This window comes from Malassezia vespertilionis, chromosome 8 (assembly GCF_029542925.1).
Source record: "Malassezia vespertilionis chromosome 8, complete sequence".
Lineage (NCBI taxonomy): Eukaryota > Fungi > Basidiomycota > Malasseziomycetes > Malasseziales > Malasseziaceae > Malassezia > Malassezia vespertilionis.
Genome location: NC_079254.1, coordinates 207,066 through 220,342, shown reverse-complemented (window position 1 = coordinate 220,342; position 13,277 = coordinate 207,066). Strand labels below are relative to the sequence as shown.

Genomic DNA, 13,277 nt, shown 5'->3' with positions numbered 1-13,277 from the left:
GCAAGAGTGGCTTTTGCTAGGTCTTGGCGAGCTTATTCCAATGCGCCTGCGCAGCTTTCCGCCGTGCCTTGGCCTGCAATCCCCACCGACTGTATACATTTGTCTCTCAGAGCACGTTTTCTGCGTATAGTGTTGTACAGGGTATTCATTCTATCTAGGCGACGATGCGGGCGGCACTTGAAGTGCCGCCGGTTCCAGCGCTGCGATCTTTGCACGCGCTTCTGCGACGCTGCGTTCCATCTCGATGAGCCGCACGCGATCCGAGTCCAGCTGCCGGACTAGGTTCACACGCGCCTGATCGATGCGATCCGCCTCGTTGCGCTGCGCCTCGAGGGAGAGCGCCTCGGCCAAATGCCCCGTAGGCGTGTGCAATGGATGCAGCGGGTTTTTTTCCCTATCTGCGCGGTACGCTTCGTAGCTTTTCGGGTCTGCAAACGCCTGTGCAGACGCGACAGGCCAGGGCGTGGGTGGATGCGAAACTAGAATGTCATAGAACGACTCGAGCGGCTCCGGGAATACGATCTCCTCGTACTGCCACGAGTGCACGACACGCGGCAGTGATGCGGCCGGTGTGCCACTTAGACTGGGCCCCGAGATAGCAGCGGGCCCCGGAACAACAGTGCTGCTGATGGGCGTCGTTGGCCATGCGTGCAATTTCAGGTGGTGCAGCACCGTAAGTGGCTTCTCGGACGCCTCCGGCACAAAGAAAAGCTTGATTTGGATCTCAAATTCGCCCCACCCCGTCTCGGTGACACTGAAAGGTGCCGTATCAATGTCTAGTGTGAGCGGTGTGCATAGATACATACTCCTGGTTGGCTGTGCGTACGTCTCGTGGAGACGGAATTGGACGCGTTTGATGAAATACGACAAATCATCCTTGCCGCCAACGGCCTTGTGCAAATCCAGCTCGCTTTCCCGTTGGCGTGTCCCGATGGCACTCTCATCACGCGGCCCATCCGTCTCTTCCGCAGGAACGGACGGTAGTGGATTCGACGCTGCGCTGCGCACCGCGACAGTCCACCGATGCGTATGGTCCGGCGGCGCAGTCAGACGCTCACTCGGACTCAGCGGAGTCGCTGTCGATCCAATCAAGATAGGACGCGCTACTGCAATTCCCTGGGGTGAGCAGCAGGGCAACATACACGCATCCGCTTGGACGCCATGGTGGTCAAAGGTGGATTAGGTAAGCGATGGCCTGCTCGAAAAAAGCGTGCGTCGCCCCGACGCCGCGACGGCGAGCTGGGCGAGTGACCGTGCTGAGAGCCCGTATGAGCTATGCCGCTGCGGCGTTTGATCGCGGGGCATTTTTCACTTCGTCATCGTTTACACAGCATGCGCTTCAGTGGCTCTGGTCGTATACATTAGAGCTGCCACCGGTTTTGTTCGGATATGCGCCGGGCACGCTTGCCGATCAGTGTGGCCGCGTTCCTGGACGGGAGCGCGGCGTGTATACCCATGCGGTGCAACGCAATGTAACTGCGCCGATATCGCTTGGATCGCGCCACACCGTCACTGCATTTCGCGCGCCTGCCGCGTTAGTGCGCCGCGCAACGAGCAGCGCACAGGCAGGGATGCGCCTTGCTTGCAAAACACACGCCCCTCTTGAAGCGGCGCTTGCTGCACTTCCGCCGCCCCAACGGACGCGGGATATGCGCGAGATTGCACAGCGCACAGCGACGCTGCACGCTATTCTCGACGCACTCGCCGACGCCGACGCGGTTCATATCCTGCGGAGCGTGCGCAAAATTCTCGATACCACCATCGCCTTTACGCCAACGCGCGAAACGGCCAGCGCACTGCAAAATATTCGCCTGACTCTGGGCCACCGCATACAGCGCCGGCTTAATGCGTGCCGCGATACGAGCGCCGCATGGCAAGCCGCCCAAGTCGAGACGCTGCTTTTGCAAGAGCGTGTAGCGCCTGCGATGGACTTGTTTGGCGCGTTGCTAGCCGAGCACGAAGCGCTGCTTGTGCACACACGCACACGCGCGGATGCGGGACATATGCAGCGCCAGCGATCCGATCCAGTGCTCACGAATGTATACAAGGCACAGCGCGCCGTGCTTTTGCATCGCGTCGAGCAAGTCCAGCTGGCGCTTGCGCTGGCCAAGGCGCCACGAACGACAGAGCTCGGCGCGCCCGCCGCCCACTTTTTTGCATGGGCCGTCAGGCACCCCCTCGTATTCGCCCTCGTGCAGCCCGCCTTTCCCAAGGTGTGCCAAGCGATGTATACGCTCCTTGCCGCGCTTCCCGACCCCGTGGACAAAGTGCGGGACCTGCTCAAGCACGAGCAGCGCACGCGTGTGGCTACACGCGCCATCTCGCTGCTCGCCATCGCGCATGCGAACCGCGGCACGCCCGAGCTCGGCGCGCGGATTGCCATTGAAGCGGCCGACCAAGGCATGCTCTTACCCGAGCCGATCCTGCGCAAAATCTTGCGCGTGCTGATCCAGACGCAGCGGCGCCGTGTCGTGATTGCGCCGCTAATTGCGCAGTTGGATGCGAGGAAATCACTCTCGCGCTCGACGCTCACCATCCTTGTGCAGTACCACGCCGAGATGGGCGATAGCGATGCCATGCACGCAAGGCTCGCCGCACTCTCCCTCTCTGGCGAGCAGCCTTTTGCGCGGCGCGCGCAGCTCATCCTCGCATCCTCGCACGGCATGGCCGATGCCGTGCGCTCCATGTACGAGGCCGAGTTTGGCGACATGCACGCGATGCTTCACGGCACGCGCAACGCCAATGCAACACACCACCACGGCACTCCGCCCTCGTTCTTTGTCTACTACTACCTGCGCGCTTTTGCCAAGCGCGACAATGAGGCGCGCGCGCGCGCCGTCTTTGACGCGTACGCACAGCACGCAGTTCCTACTCCGCGCATGTACGGCATCATGCTTGGCCTTGCGTCGCGCATGGGCCGCGCCGAGGAAGCGATGCGCCTCGTTGCCGAGATGGAGACGCGCAATGTGCCGGTCACGAGCGAGACGCTCGTGCACCTTGTCCATGCGCTGGGCCGCGCGCGCGTTCCGGAAAGAGCAGCGACCCTGATGCAGCACTACCCCAACCCCTCGCGCCGCGTGTACAATGCACTGATGAATGCCTACGTCGAGGCGGGCGGCTGGAGCGAGGCGCTTGGCATCTTGCGCTGGATGCAGTCGCAGCCAGAGGCCTCGCTTCAGCCCGACGCGGCGTCGTACACCACCATTATAAAAGCGCACGTTTTGCGCGGCACGCCCATTGCCCACGTCCTCGATCGCCTCTTGTGGATGCGCTCCCAAGGCATGCTGCCCGATGAGCGCACCTATGCCTTGGTGCTCGCGAGTGCGTGCGACAGCGGCCAGCGCAGGCTAGCCGAGTCTATTTTCCAGCTCGTCGACGAGGCACTGCAGGCGTCGCACGGCGGCGCCACCGTGTACCACTATACCGTGCTGATCCATGCCCTGTTGCGCGCGGGCGATACGGCATCCGCGCGTGGGTACGTCGAGCAGATGCGCGCGCGGGGAATTGCGCCGAGCCGCGTTACCTACAGCGTGCTCATCAAGTCGTACGCCAACAGCGACGAGGACAGCGCCGCGCTTGCGACCGACCTTGCTCTCCTGCGCACCCTCGAAGCCGAGACCAACGCCGACGCGCCGCCGAGCCGCGTACCTGCGCTCGAGCAGGGGTACGTGTACGAGGACCTGCTTGTGCCCCTCATCGACGCACACGCGCGCCGCGCCGAGCTGCACAAGGCCGACGAGCTCTTTGCGCGCCTCCTCGCCACCGGCGCGCCGGTGTCTACGCGCGCCATGACGGCCATGCTGAATGCCCACCGCCGCGCCGCTGACGTGGACGGCGTGCTGCGCATCTGGGAGCAGGTGTATGCACACGCACTGCAGCGGTGCGAAGCGACCCCCTCGTTCGACGCGCAGTGCGTGCCGGGACTGTACCAGCGCAACATGCTGTGCATGCCGCTGAGCATTGTCATCGACGCCCTCTCGCGTGCCGGACAGCACAAGCGCGTCGCTGCGATTTGGGTGTGCATGAAGCGCGATGGGTTCGCTTTCGACGCGCACAATTGGAACCATCTCGCGGCAGCCCTCGCGCGCGCCGACCGCTTGCGCGAAGCGATGCAGCTTATCGAGCGCGTCCTGCCGCACAAGGCGCCCTCTGCACGCGCCGAAATTCACGCAGAGGCGATTGGCTATGCATTTGCCAACGATCCGCTTTTCCATGCGCCGCTGCCGAGTGCAGACGGCGCGTGGGAGCCACAGACCAGCGCGCCGTTTCGCCCGCCCACCCGGCGCAGTCAGCCGCGGAGCGACGACGTGGAGGGGGACATGCGCCTCTTTTTCGAGGGTGCGCCAGCGCAGGATGTGCCTTCGTGCGACGACAGTGTGCTCCTGCGCCCGTCCGAGACCTGGCACGTCTCCTTTGACACACTCTCGGCCATGCACGCCGCGGTAGAGCGGCACAGAAAAGTATCTCGCGCGCGCAAACGCCCCAAGTTTGCGCCGCCACGCGAGATGGGCGCCGAGGCGCTTGCTTCGGACGCTCCGCACGCACACGAGTCCATCACCGAGCTCTTCCATCTCTTTCCCACCGCGGCGCAGCGCCTCGCCGAGTACGAGCAGCGCGTCGAGGCGGATTCGCTGTAGTTCGATACCCAAACCACGTGACATACGCGTCGAGTGTTGCTTCGCGCAACGATGTGCAGCGGACGTGGCGTGCCTAGGCGCCCCTTGCGTGCGCTCTCTGCGCGCGAGGTCGAGCAGCGCAGCGCGCGCGCGGGCAAGGCGCCAGCGAACGAGGCGCCTCTTCAGCACGTGTGTGCGGAGATGCGCCGGCTGCAGCTTGCTGGGCACACGCCGCGCCGTGCGCCGCAACGTCCTGATCGAGACGCGCACGCGCCTGCGTCGCGGCTAAAGCAGCGAGCGCCGCTGCCTCCGTTCACTGTGTACCAAGACGATGGTGCGCACGGACCTGAGCCTGTGCCGTTTTGCATCCACACACGCGCAATGCGTGCCGCCGAGGCCGAGGCCGAGAAAGAAAATCGTGCCGTCTAGATACCAAATTATTTATCATCTCCAGGCGTCCCTGGCTTTTTCAATACTGCTGTCAGCGCTCACTGGGACGTACGGCTCTGGAAGAAACTGTGGAGAACCTCGGTTTGTTTTGGCGTCGTCGCATTGGGCGTATCGCGCGCTGCGTGCAACACATCGTTGTGCATGCTCCGGCGTGGCTTGCGTGGCGTCTCGAGGCGCATGTCCTGCTGTGCCGCGATCGCGGCGCCGACTGCGGGCATGTCCAGCGTCGACTGCAGCGACGCTGCCGCCTCGCTAGACGACTGCTGCGCGCGGAGCTGCGCGAGAAACGCTTGTGTATCCGGCATGGGCACTTCGCTGTGCATATGCGCGGCCGATGTCGGCGGCGGAGGCATCTTGTCTGCGTGCGCATCCAGGAGCGTGCCGCGGCCCTCCATCGCTTCTGCCCACGCGTGCGCATATGCGTCGCACTGGAATGACTCGTCCAGCACCTGGATCTTGCTCCAGGAATCCCAGCCTGCAGGGATGCACAAACCCGCTAGATCCGCGCTCGATGCGTGCTCGTCCCACGGCAGTGCTACAGAAAAGAGAAGGTGATCAAGATAGCTGCGCAGCGTATCCATCGATGCGGGGTGTGCCTGTGATGTACCAAGGACGCCCGCGCCGTATGCAAGCGCCACCGTACGTAGAACCTGCACCATGTATTCAAGCTGCTCCTCGCGCACGCGATTCTCCTTGACGAGCGCGGCTGCCGCATCGGTTTTGGTCAGCACCAGCACTAGGCGGACGCCTAGGTTTGTAGTGAGCATGCCGTCGGTGAGTGGTGCTTGCGCGAAGGAAGAGGATACTGGGTGAGTACGCGCGCGACGTACACTGGGTGCGCATGTCTGCACGCACGCTAGGCGCATCGTCTGCATGCGCTGTGTCGACCAAACTGCGAATGCTAGCAAGCCATACCTTGAGTTGCGCCAGCACGGACCACGGCGCGCTCGTGTCCAGCACGAGGAGAAACACGGCATTGCGCATGCGCTCCAACGACGCAGACGGTGCGTCACCACGTTCTACCGGAGGAAATGCATACGGCAGCGTAGACAGCACCGCGTCGTCTGACGAGTGCAATGTATAGATGCCTACATTGTGCAGTTGCTCCTTGTCCAGCGACGTATGCACGTAGGAAAGTACACTTGCGTTTGACTCCGCACCACACAGGCCGTGCAGGAGCGTCGATTTGCCCGTGCCAGGCTCGCCTACGGTGAGATTCAGCGTCACGTACCCAGCACAACCACTGTGCGCGGCGCCGCATCCTGCGCACGCGCGCTCTCCAGCAAATTCGCCCACAGCGCCGCAGCGTCGGGCATGGTGCGTGGAGGTATGGAGGTGTGCGCCGCTTGGGCTCGTCTGTGCGCCTTCTTCCACCATGGACGAAGCGGAGCGGCGCGCGCGGTTCAAGCCGCGTGAGGATGCGCTTGCAGTCCGCTTTGCACGGCTCAAGGCAGAGCATTCACGTCTGCGTGCGGCACATATTGCCGCAGGCACGCTGCCCGATCCCGACAAACCCGGCGCCCTCGAGCATGCTTCCAAACTCGTCGGAACGTGCGAGGAAATGTGCCCCGAGTACGAACGCGTAGAGCGCCAGCTCCAGAAAGAGCTTGATCGGCTCGAGATGGTGCCGGGAACGAGCGATGCTGACCCTGGCGCCGCGGTTAAGATCTACCGCCGCCCTGCAGCGGGCCGCGAACTGCCGCTGCCCGAAGAAGTTCGTCCCGCGCGTGTGCTGCAAAAAACACTCGACTATCTCTTCCATGTCTTGCTGCCAGCTGCACCATGCGACCCCACGTTTGCCAACGTGCAGCCGTTCCTCTGGAACCGCACACGCGCCATTCGACAAGACTTTATTGTCCAGAACGATACGGGGCGCGTTGCCATTGCATGCCACGAGCGCATTGCACGCTACCATATCCTGTGTCTGCACTGGAAAGGAGGCGTTGGCGCAGAGGGATGGAGCGAGCAGCAAGAGCTCGAACAGCTGCGCAAGACACTGCGCAGCCTGATGGAGTACTACGCCGACCAGCACAAGCTTGGGCGCGCCTCGCCCAACGAGCCCGAATTCCGCGCGTACAACTTACTGCTCCACGCGCGTGATCCCGAGACGCTGCGTGAAGTCGAGCTGCTGCCGCGCGCCGTGTTCCGCGCAGAGCCTTTGCAGCTCGCCGTGCAGCTCCGCGCATTGGCCCAGCGCTCCAACATCCTCGAGAAGCGCGGCACGCCGCGAAATACAGCAGCGACACTCAACTTTTTCACACGCTACTTTGACGTGCTGCGGGGAATGCATGCTTGGTATCTGCTTGCGTGCCTTGCCGAGCACATGTTTGTCAGTGTACGCATCGGCGCCGTCAAAGCACTTGCCAAGGCGTACATGCCGCAACACAATGGCGTTCCCATTTCTTTTCTTACTAGGGCGCTAGCACTGGACGACGATGCAGCGTGCACTGCATTCCTGCAGTCGTTGGGCATCGAGCTTGTGGAGACCGCTGCCGACGCTACGGCCAAGATCAACAAGGCCAGCGTGCTCGACGAGGACAAATCTTTTCCTCCGGCATTCAGCGCGTGGGTCGAAGCGAAGCGCAACGGCGCAACATGCCAGGACTTGATCGATTGTCCGGTCATGCTCGGAGCGCAACAGAGCGCGCCGACACCGAGCGTACCGCCGCACATAAAGCCTGCAACACCGCCGGCGATTCGCACTGTGCACGCTGCACCTGTATCAACAACACCCGCCGTACCGCCGCCGCGGCAACACGCTCCTCCGCGCATTGCTGCACAGCACACCGTGCCAACACTGCCCGTGCCAGCGAGGGCACCAGCACCGCGCCCTTATACCCAAACGCACCGCGCGCCGGACAAGCTTCGCCTCGCACACACGCTTGCGGCGCGTCTTCTCGCCGAAACGCTTGCGCCGCTGGTGCACCGCGCCGCAAATGACGCTGCAACGCACGCGGTGCACCAGCGGCGCATTGCGCAGCGCACACAGCTAATTTCCAATACAAGCCAACGCCTCGCAGCGGAACTCTTTGCGGCGCCTGTGCAAGACATGGCGCAAAACGAAGCGCGCAATGCCGCTGCCACTGTCTTTGCGCGCCGCCGCGTGTGCCGCGGTGCATGGGCACAGTGGCAAGCCACGCTCCAACGTGCGCGCGACCGAGCGGCACAAGCCACGCGGCTTGCATTTCTCCGCGAAAAGCTCGACGTGCTGTACCCAAGCAAAGCCGCGCCTGTGAAAAAGCAGGCCAAGCTGCAGCGCCCGTCGGAGCGCGAAATGACGCATGCATACTCCACTGTAGCCTTGCGCCGCGATCGGCTCTGGCGGCGCGGCACATTTATCGATGCCTTGCTCGCACATCTGTATGTACTTGCGCTCGACATTCCGCCCCCCGACGATGCGTCTTTTACTGCAGCGCTCTGCGTCGACGACAATGACCGCGGCGCTTCGTGGCTCGTACGTAAATTTGCGCTTGAGCACGGTGCACAGCTGCTTACTGTCGACAACGCACGCGTTGCACTCCTCGCGAACCCTGCCTCGCTGCAGCGCGCGCAGCTTGTGTTTTTTGCGTGCGGCCACGCAGTCGAGCCACGGCTCGCAGCGGCGCAGCGCGCGCTGGTCCACGGCACGCTCCCGATGCTCATGCTCATTGCGTGGACGCGTGCAGAAGTACACACTGCATGCAAGGCGCTCCATCGCGCATCTTGGTCGCGCATTCAGGTGCTCCTGCTCGACGACGCAGCGCACGATGCAGATACCCAATTTTCCCACACACTCGACGCGCTCGTCGTGCATCCAGTGTGGTGCATGGATTCTGCGCCGAGCTACGACACGGCTGTGCGGCCGCTATACGATGCTTGGTACACAGCCGTCGGCACACTCGCACGGCTCGCTTCGGAAATGCCAAACGCCGCACACGCATTTGCCCTCGCGACCGCGCTCACAAACTTGTTTCTGCGCGACGTTGCGGCACAGCTTGACGTATGCGCGCCCCAGCTCTCCATACCTCTCCACGGCACCTTGTATACTATGGCGCGCGCACAAGCCGCGTCGACGCCGAGTTTGGCGTTGCAGCACGCCGCGCTCGCAACCAAGGACGCAAACTGTACGTATATCTGCTGCTGACAATAGCCTTCTCGCTGCTGGACTATATGGACCACGTTCTATCTATCCTGCTGGTACTACTCGCACGCGATACCATGCCACAGATACCCGCGGCAGACGTGCAGGAAATGGCCAAGCTCGGCGCGCTGGCCATCGCCGAAATCAGCGCGCGCGCCGCGCCGAGCGTGCCGACAAAGCGCCCTGCGGAAAACACGCACTCGCCACCCAACAAGCGCACTGCGATAGCTCCGAAGCGCGCCGCGGCGTCTCCTGCGCACGACACGCCGCTCAGCACGCTGCGCTCCCTCGTCGCATCCACCGCAGCGCTCCTCCCTAGCCCTCCGTAGCCTCCACACGGCCATACGCCTCCACATTCTCGCTTCCGCTCCATGGCGCAAGCTCAGGGGCCGCACGCCGACCCCCTGCACGATGCGCCGCTCGAGGAGACGAAGCACTATGAAAAGGTACGTGTGCTTCTTGCTCACATAGTTCAATACGATTGACTGGGTCGTCGATGGGCGCCGTGAGCGCGTAAAAGTCATGTTCCAGGAGGAGCAAGTCCAGCGCCTTGCAGAGCGCATGCAGGAGCAGGGCTCTGTCGTGTGGCGCACGCTTGATATGGTTGCTGCGCGCCTTCCGCTCAGTACGTATGTGCGGCACGTAATGCAGCTACTAGGTGCGTGGACCAGCTCGCTCTTGCGCAAGATGCACAAAGCGCTGCACGCCGCCGCGGAAAATGCGCTTGTGATTCTCGTGGGCCTGCTGATTGGGATCAACATGGCGATCATTAGCGTGGTGACCGAGTGGGCTTCAGATCTGCGGCGTGGGTACTGCTCGTCAGCTTGGTGGCTCAACCAAAAGTTTTGCTGCTGGGCGCAGCTTGATCCCGCAGGTCCGGGCGGCTCGCAGGTCCCGAAGCATGTGGCTGCCGCGGCGCAGGCAGCGAGCGGCGGGGCGATGCACACTGTTGTAGATTTGGCTTCGCGGATGTTGATCCGCGAAGCGAATGCCACCACCGCAGCCGCGCCGGAAGTGTCGTGTACGGAATGGGTCGTTTGGTCGCACTGGTCGCTGTTGTATTGGGCCGTGTACGTATCGAGTGCTGGCCTATTTGTCGGCGTTTCCGCCTACTTTGTCAAGCACTATGCATCCTATGCGGCTGGGAGCGGGATCAGCGAAATCAAATGCGTTCTCTCTGGCTTCAACATCCGCGGCTTTCTCTCCCTTGGCACGCTCGTGATCAAGAGTCTCGGGCTGCCGCTTGTGATTGCGTCTGGGCTGAGCGTTGGCAAGGAAGGACCGGCTGTGCACATGGCATGCTGTATCGGGAACGTGGTCGCGACCTTGTTGCATCGACTTGTCCCTAGCGAATCAAAAACCCGCGAGCTGCTCACCGCCGCAAGTGCCGCTGGCGTCGCTGTTGCGTTTGGCTCGCCCATTGGCGGCGTGCTTTTTGCCCTCGAGGAGATGACCAGCCATTTTCCAGCGTCGACCATGTGGCGCTCGTTTCTATGTGCGCTCGCCAGCACGGTGGCCTTGTCATTTATGAATCCGTACCGCACGGGCAAGCTCGTCCTCTTCCAGGTCGAGTACAACCACGAGTGGCATTACTTTGAGCTTGTATTTCACGTGGTGATCGGGATTGCCGGTGGGCTGTACGGTGAGTATGTGGTGCGCTACTACCTCCAAGTGCAGCGCTTTCGGCGCAAGCGTCTAAGCGAATTCGTGGTGATAGAGGCGGTCGTCCTTGCGACGCTTACCGCCCTCGTCTCCTACTGGAATCGGTTTCTCTTCCTGGACATGAGCGAGTCGCTCGCGATTCTTTTTCAGCAGTGCGAAGGCGCGAGCGAGACGGATGTACTGTGCCAGAAGAAGCACGAGTGGCCCATGGCTTTTTCGCTCCTGGTCGCGACGCTGGTGCGCTTTGTTTTCGTCGCTCTTTCCTATGGATGCAAAGTGCCTGCAGGGATTTTCGTGCCGTCCATGGCAATCGGCGCCACGTTTGGACGCATGGTGGGCATACTTGTCAAGGCGCTCCAAACAGCGCATCCAACGTGGAACATCTTTTCTGCGTGCCCTGCCGAGGGTGCTTGCATCACGCCAGGCACATATGCCATGCTTGGTGCCGCTGCTGCAATGGCAGGCGTCACAAGAATCACCGTGGCGGTGGTGGTCATCATGTTCGAGCTCACCGGCGCGCTCACCTACGTCCTCCCTACTATGCTCGTTGTCGGTACGGCCAAGTTGGTTGCGGACTTGCACGGGCACGGCGGCGTCTCAGACCGCTCGATCAAGTTCAACGGGTACCCTTACCTCGAAAAAGACGAGCAGGTATTTGGGATCGACGTAGGCGCAATCATGACGCGCAAACCGGCAATGCTCTATGCCAATGGGATGAATCTCGACGCGCTCTACGCACGTCTTGCACACGGCTCCTACAAAGGATTCCCTGTGGTGCGCAGCGCAGAAGATCCGACCCTGGTTGGGTACGCTTCGCGACGCGATGTACGGTACACGCTGCAGAATTTACGGCACACACAGGCGATGCAGCACAGTACGCAGTGCCTCTTCACGCCGCACGGTGCCGAAGCATTTGCACTGAACAGCGCTGTAATTCAGGACGACGCTGTTCGAACGAGTGCCGCGCCGTACGACGTCTGGAATCGGTTCTGGCAGCAGCAGCAGCAGCAGCCTACAGAGGAGGAGTTTGAAATGCCGCCAGCGATGACGGACACGGTGCGAACCGTCGACTTGGGCGTTTGCGTCGATCCCGTACGTTGTACTCATGCTGACCACAGACACCATTGATTGTCCAGGCGGAGCTCGATCTCGAGGTGGTGGCAGGTATGTCTGTGCTTCGCTCACGCCAGATATGTTCAAAAGTATGGGGCCGCGTGTGATTCTTGTTGTGGAGCGGGGAGGCCTGCGTGGTATGGTGACAATCAAGGATCTCCTGCGGCATGTCGCTTCCAAAGAGCATGCAGAACTTCGCGCGCGTGATCTTGCACTGCCGACACAGGGTTCAGACGACGAAGGTGTGGCATCTGTCGATTTTGGGATCGGTACGGGAAATGTCGAGGTTGCGCTCGACTGTGCATGGGTGTGGCTCCTTAGGCAGTGCAGCGCTCTCCAGCTTCCCGCTTGGCTGCACCGCAATACCGCACGGCAGCCTGATCATGCCCCGCTCGAGCCCATTTATGAGGCCGAGGAGTTTCACGGGCCGGACACGCCGTAGATGTATCATAAACGCGCTGATTCCAGCCGCGGACGTGGCAAGTGGAATATAGCGAAGTAGCGGCGCATCGATAACCTATATCCAACCCAATCCTACCGAACACGGCGCCTGATGTACATACGTTGGCCGCTACCGCAACTTTTTATCCTCGAAAAACGTGCGCAGATTCAGCAGCTGCCAGATACAGGCAATCACGAGCACGAGAAACTGGAATACCATAAACCACGCTGCACGCGTATTCGTCGCCTCGCTCAGATCGCGGAAGCTCATCTCGCGCTCGCGCTGGTATTGCTGCTCCTTGTGCAGATCGCGCATTTTTGCATTCAGCGCTCGCGCTCGCGACAGCAAATCGTCCGAGTGCACCTTGTCCTGTGCAGACGTAGACCTGTGTGCATCGCCAATCACGATATCAATGTGCATACGCAGCTCCGGAAAGTGCCCATTCTTGAGCCGCGCGCCGTGGTACTCTGTCTGCAAACAGATCTCGTGCATTCCCGCCTCGTGCGTTGTGAGCGCAAATTTGCCCGCGGGCTTTCCATGCGCCGAGACAAGAATGTGGTTCGTTGGGGTATGGCGCACCACGATCCCGATCCCAAGCTCCGTAGGGATGTCGTACTGGTTGTGTGCGTCGTCCCATTCTTCTGTGAAATAGTGGCCCACCACAATCGTGTCCAGAGGCAGCTGCTCATAAAAGCACTTTACCTCTCCGGCCTCAAAGTACATGTACAGGCATGCCGCGCCACGTGTGAGCATGCACAGCGCGACAAACCACACCCACAGCACACGCATGCTTTGAAAAGGACAGAGCACCGCAGCGGCGCCGCGCAACATATGACCACGTGACTCGTGGCTTGTGCACCTCGCCATGCCGCGC

At 61.7% G+C, this 13,277-nt stretch overlaps 7 protein-coding genes across 7 annotated transcripts; 4 read left to right on the top strand and 3 right to left on the bottom strand.

Moving 5' to 3' along the window:
• Positions 1-150: 150 nt before the first annotated feature.
• Positions 151-1,148, bottom strand: YAF9 (NuA4 histone H4 acetyltransferase complex and the SWR1 complex subunit; the record flags this gene model as incomplete). The annotated part of the gene is made up of 2 exons (XM_056208452.1): positions 151-1,116; positions 1,143-1,148. 2 exons carry the CDS (start codon positions 1,146-1,148, stop codon positions 151-153), a joined length of 972 nt encoding a protein of 323 aa, XP_056064427.1.
• Positions 1,149-1,268: 120 nt separating this feature from the next.
• On the top strand, positions 1,269-4,637 carry MVES1_003637 (uncharacterized protein; the record flags this gene model as incomplete). Its single annotated transcript, XM_056208451.1, has 1 exon — positions 1,269-4,637. The coding sequence occupies one exon, from the start codon at positions 1,269-1,271 to the stop codon at positions 4,635-4,637; it is 3,369 nt and encodes a 1,122-aa protein (XP_056064426.1).
• Positions 4,638-4,688: 51 nt separating this feature from the next.
• Positions 4,689-5,045, top strand: MVES1_003636 (uncharacterized protein; the record flags this gene model as incomplete). The annotated part of the gene is made up of 1 exon (XM_056208450.1): positions 4,689-5,045. The coding sequence occupies one exon, from the start codon at positions 4,689-4,691 to the stop codon at positions 5,043-5,045; it is 357 nt and encodes a 118-aa protein (XP_056064425.1).
• Positions 5,046-5,104: 59 nt separating this feature from the next.
• On the bottom strand, positions 5,105-6,382 carry MVES1_003635 (uncharacterized protein; the record flags this gene model as incomplete). Its single annotated transcript, XM_056208449.1, has 3 exons — positions 5,105-5,871; positions 5,897-6,271; positions 6,298-6,382. 3 exons carry the CDS (start codon positions 6,380-6,382, stop codon positions 5,105-5,107), a joined length of 1,227 nt encoding a protein of 408 aa, XP_056064424.1.
• A 59-nt stretch (positions 6,383-6,441) lies between these two features.
• On the top strand, positions 6,442-9,515 carry SAC3 (actin cytoskeleton and mitosis protein; the record flags this gene model as incomplete). Its single annotated transcript, XM_056208448.1, has 2 exons — positions 6,442-9,169; positions 9,196-9,515. The coding sequence occupies 2 exons, from the start codon at positions 6,442-6,444 to the stop codon at positions 9,513-9,515; spliced, it is 3,048 nt and encodes a 1,015-aa protein (XP_056064423.1).
• A 42-nt stretch (positions 9,516-9,557) lies between these two features.
• GEF1 (glycerol ethanol, ferric requiring protein) lies at positions 9,558-12,403 on the top strand (the record flags this gene model as incomplete). The annotated part of the gene is made up of 4 exons (XM_056208447.1): positions 9,558-9,632; positions 9,658-11,940; positions 11,967-12,012; positions 12,039-12,403. The coding sequence occupies 4 exons, from the start codon at positions 9,558-9,560 to the stop codon at positions 12,401-12,403; spliced, it is 2,769 nt and encodes a 922-aa protein (XP_056064422.1).
• Positions 12,404-12,532: 129 nt separating this feature from the next.
• ERP1 (emp24p/erv25p- protein) lies at positions 12,533-13,192 on the bottom strand (the record flags this gene model as incomplete). The annotated part of the gene is made up of 1 exon (XM_056208446.1): positions 12,533-13,192. One exon carries the CDS (start codon positions 13,190-13,192, stop codon positions 12,533-12,535), a length of 660 nt encoding a protein of 219 aa, XP_056064421.1.
• Between the last annotated feature and the right edge of the window lie 85 nt (positions 13,193-13,277).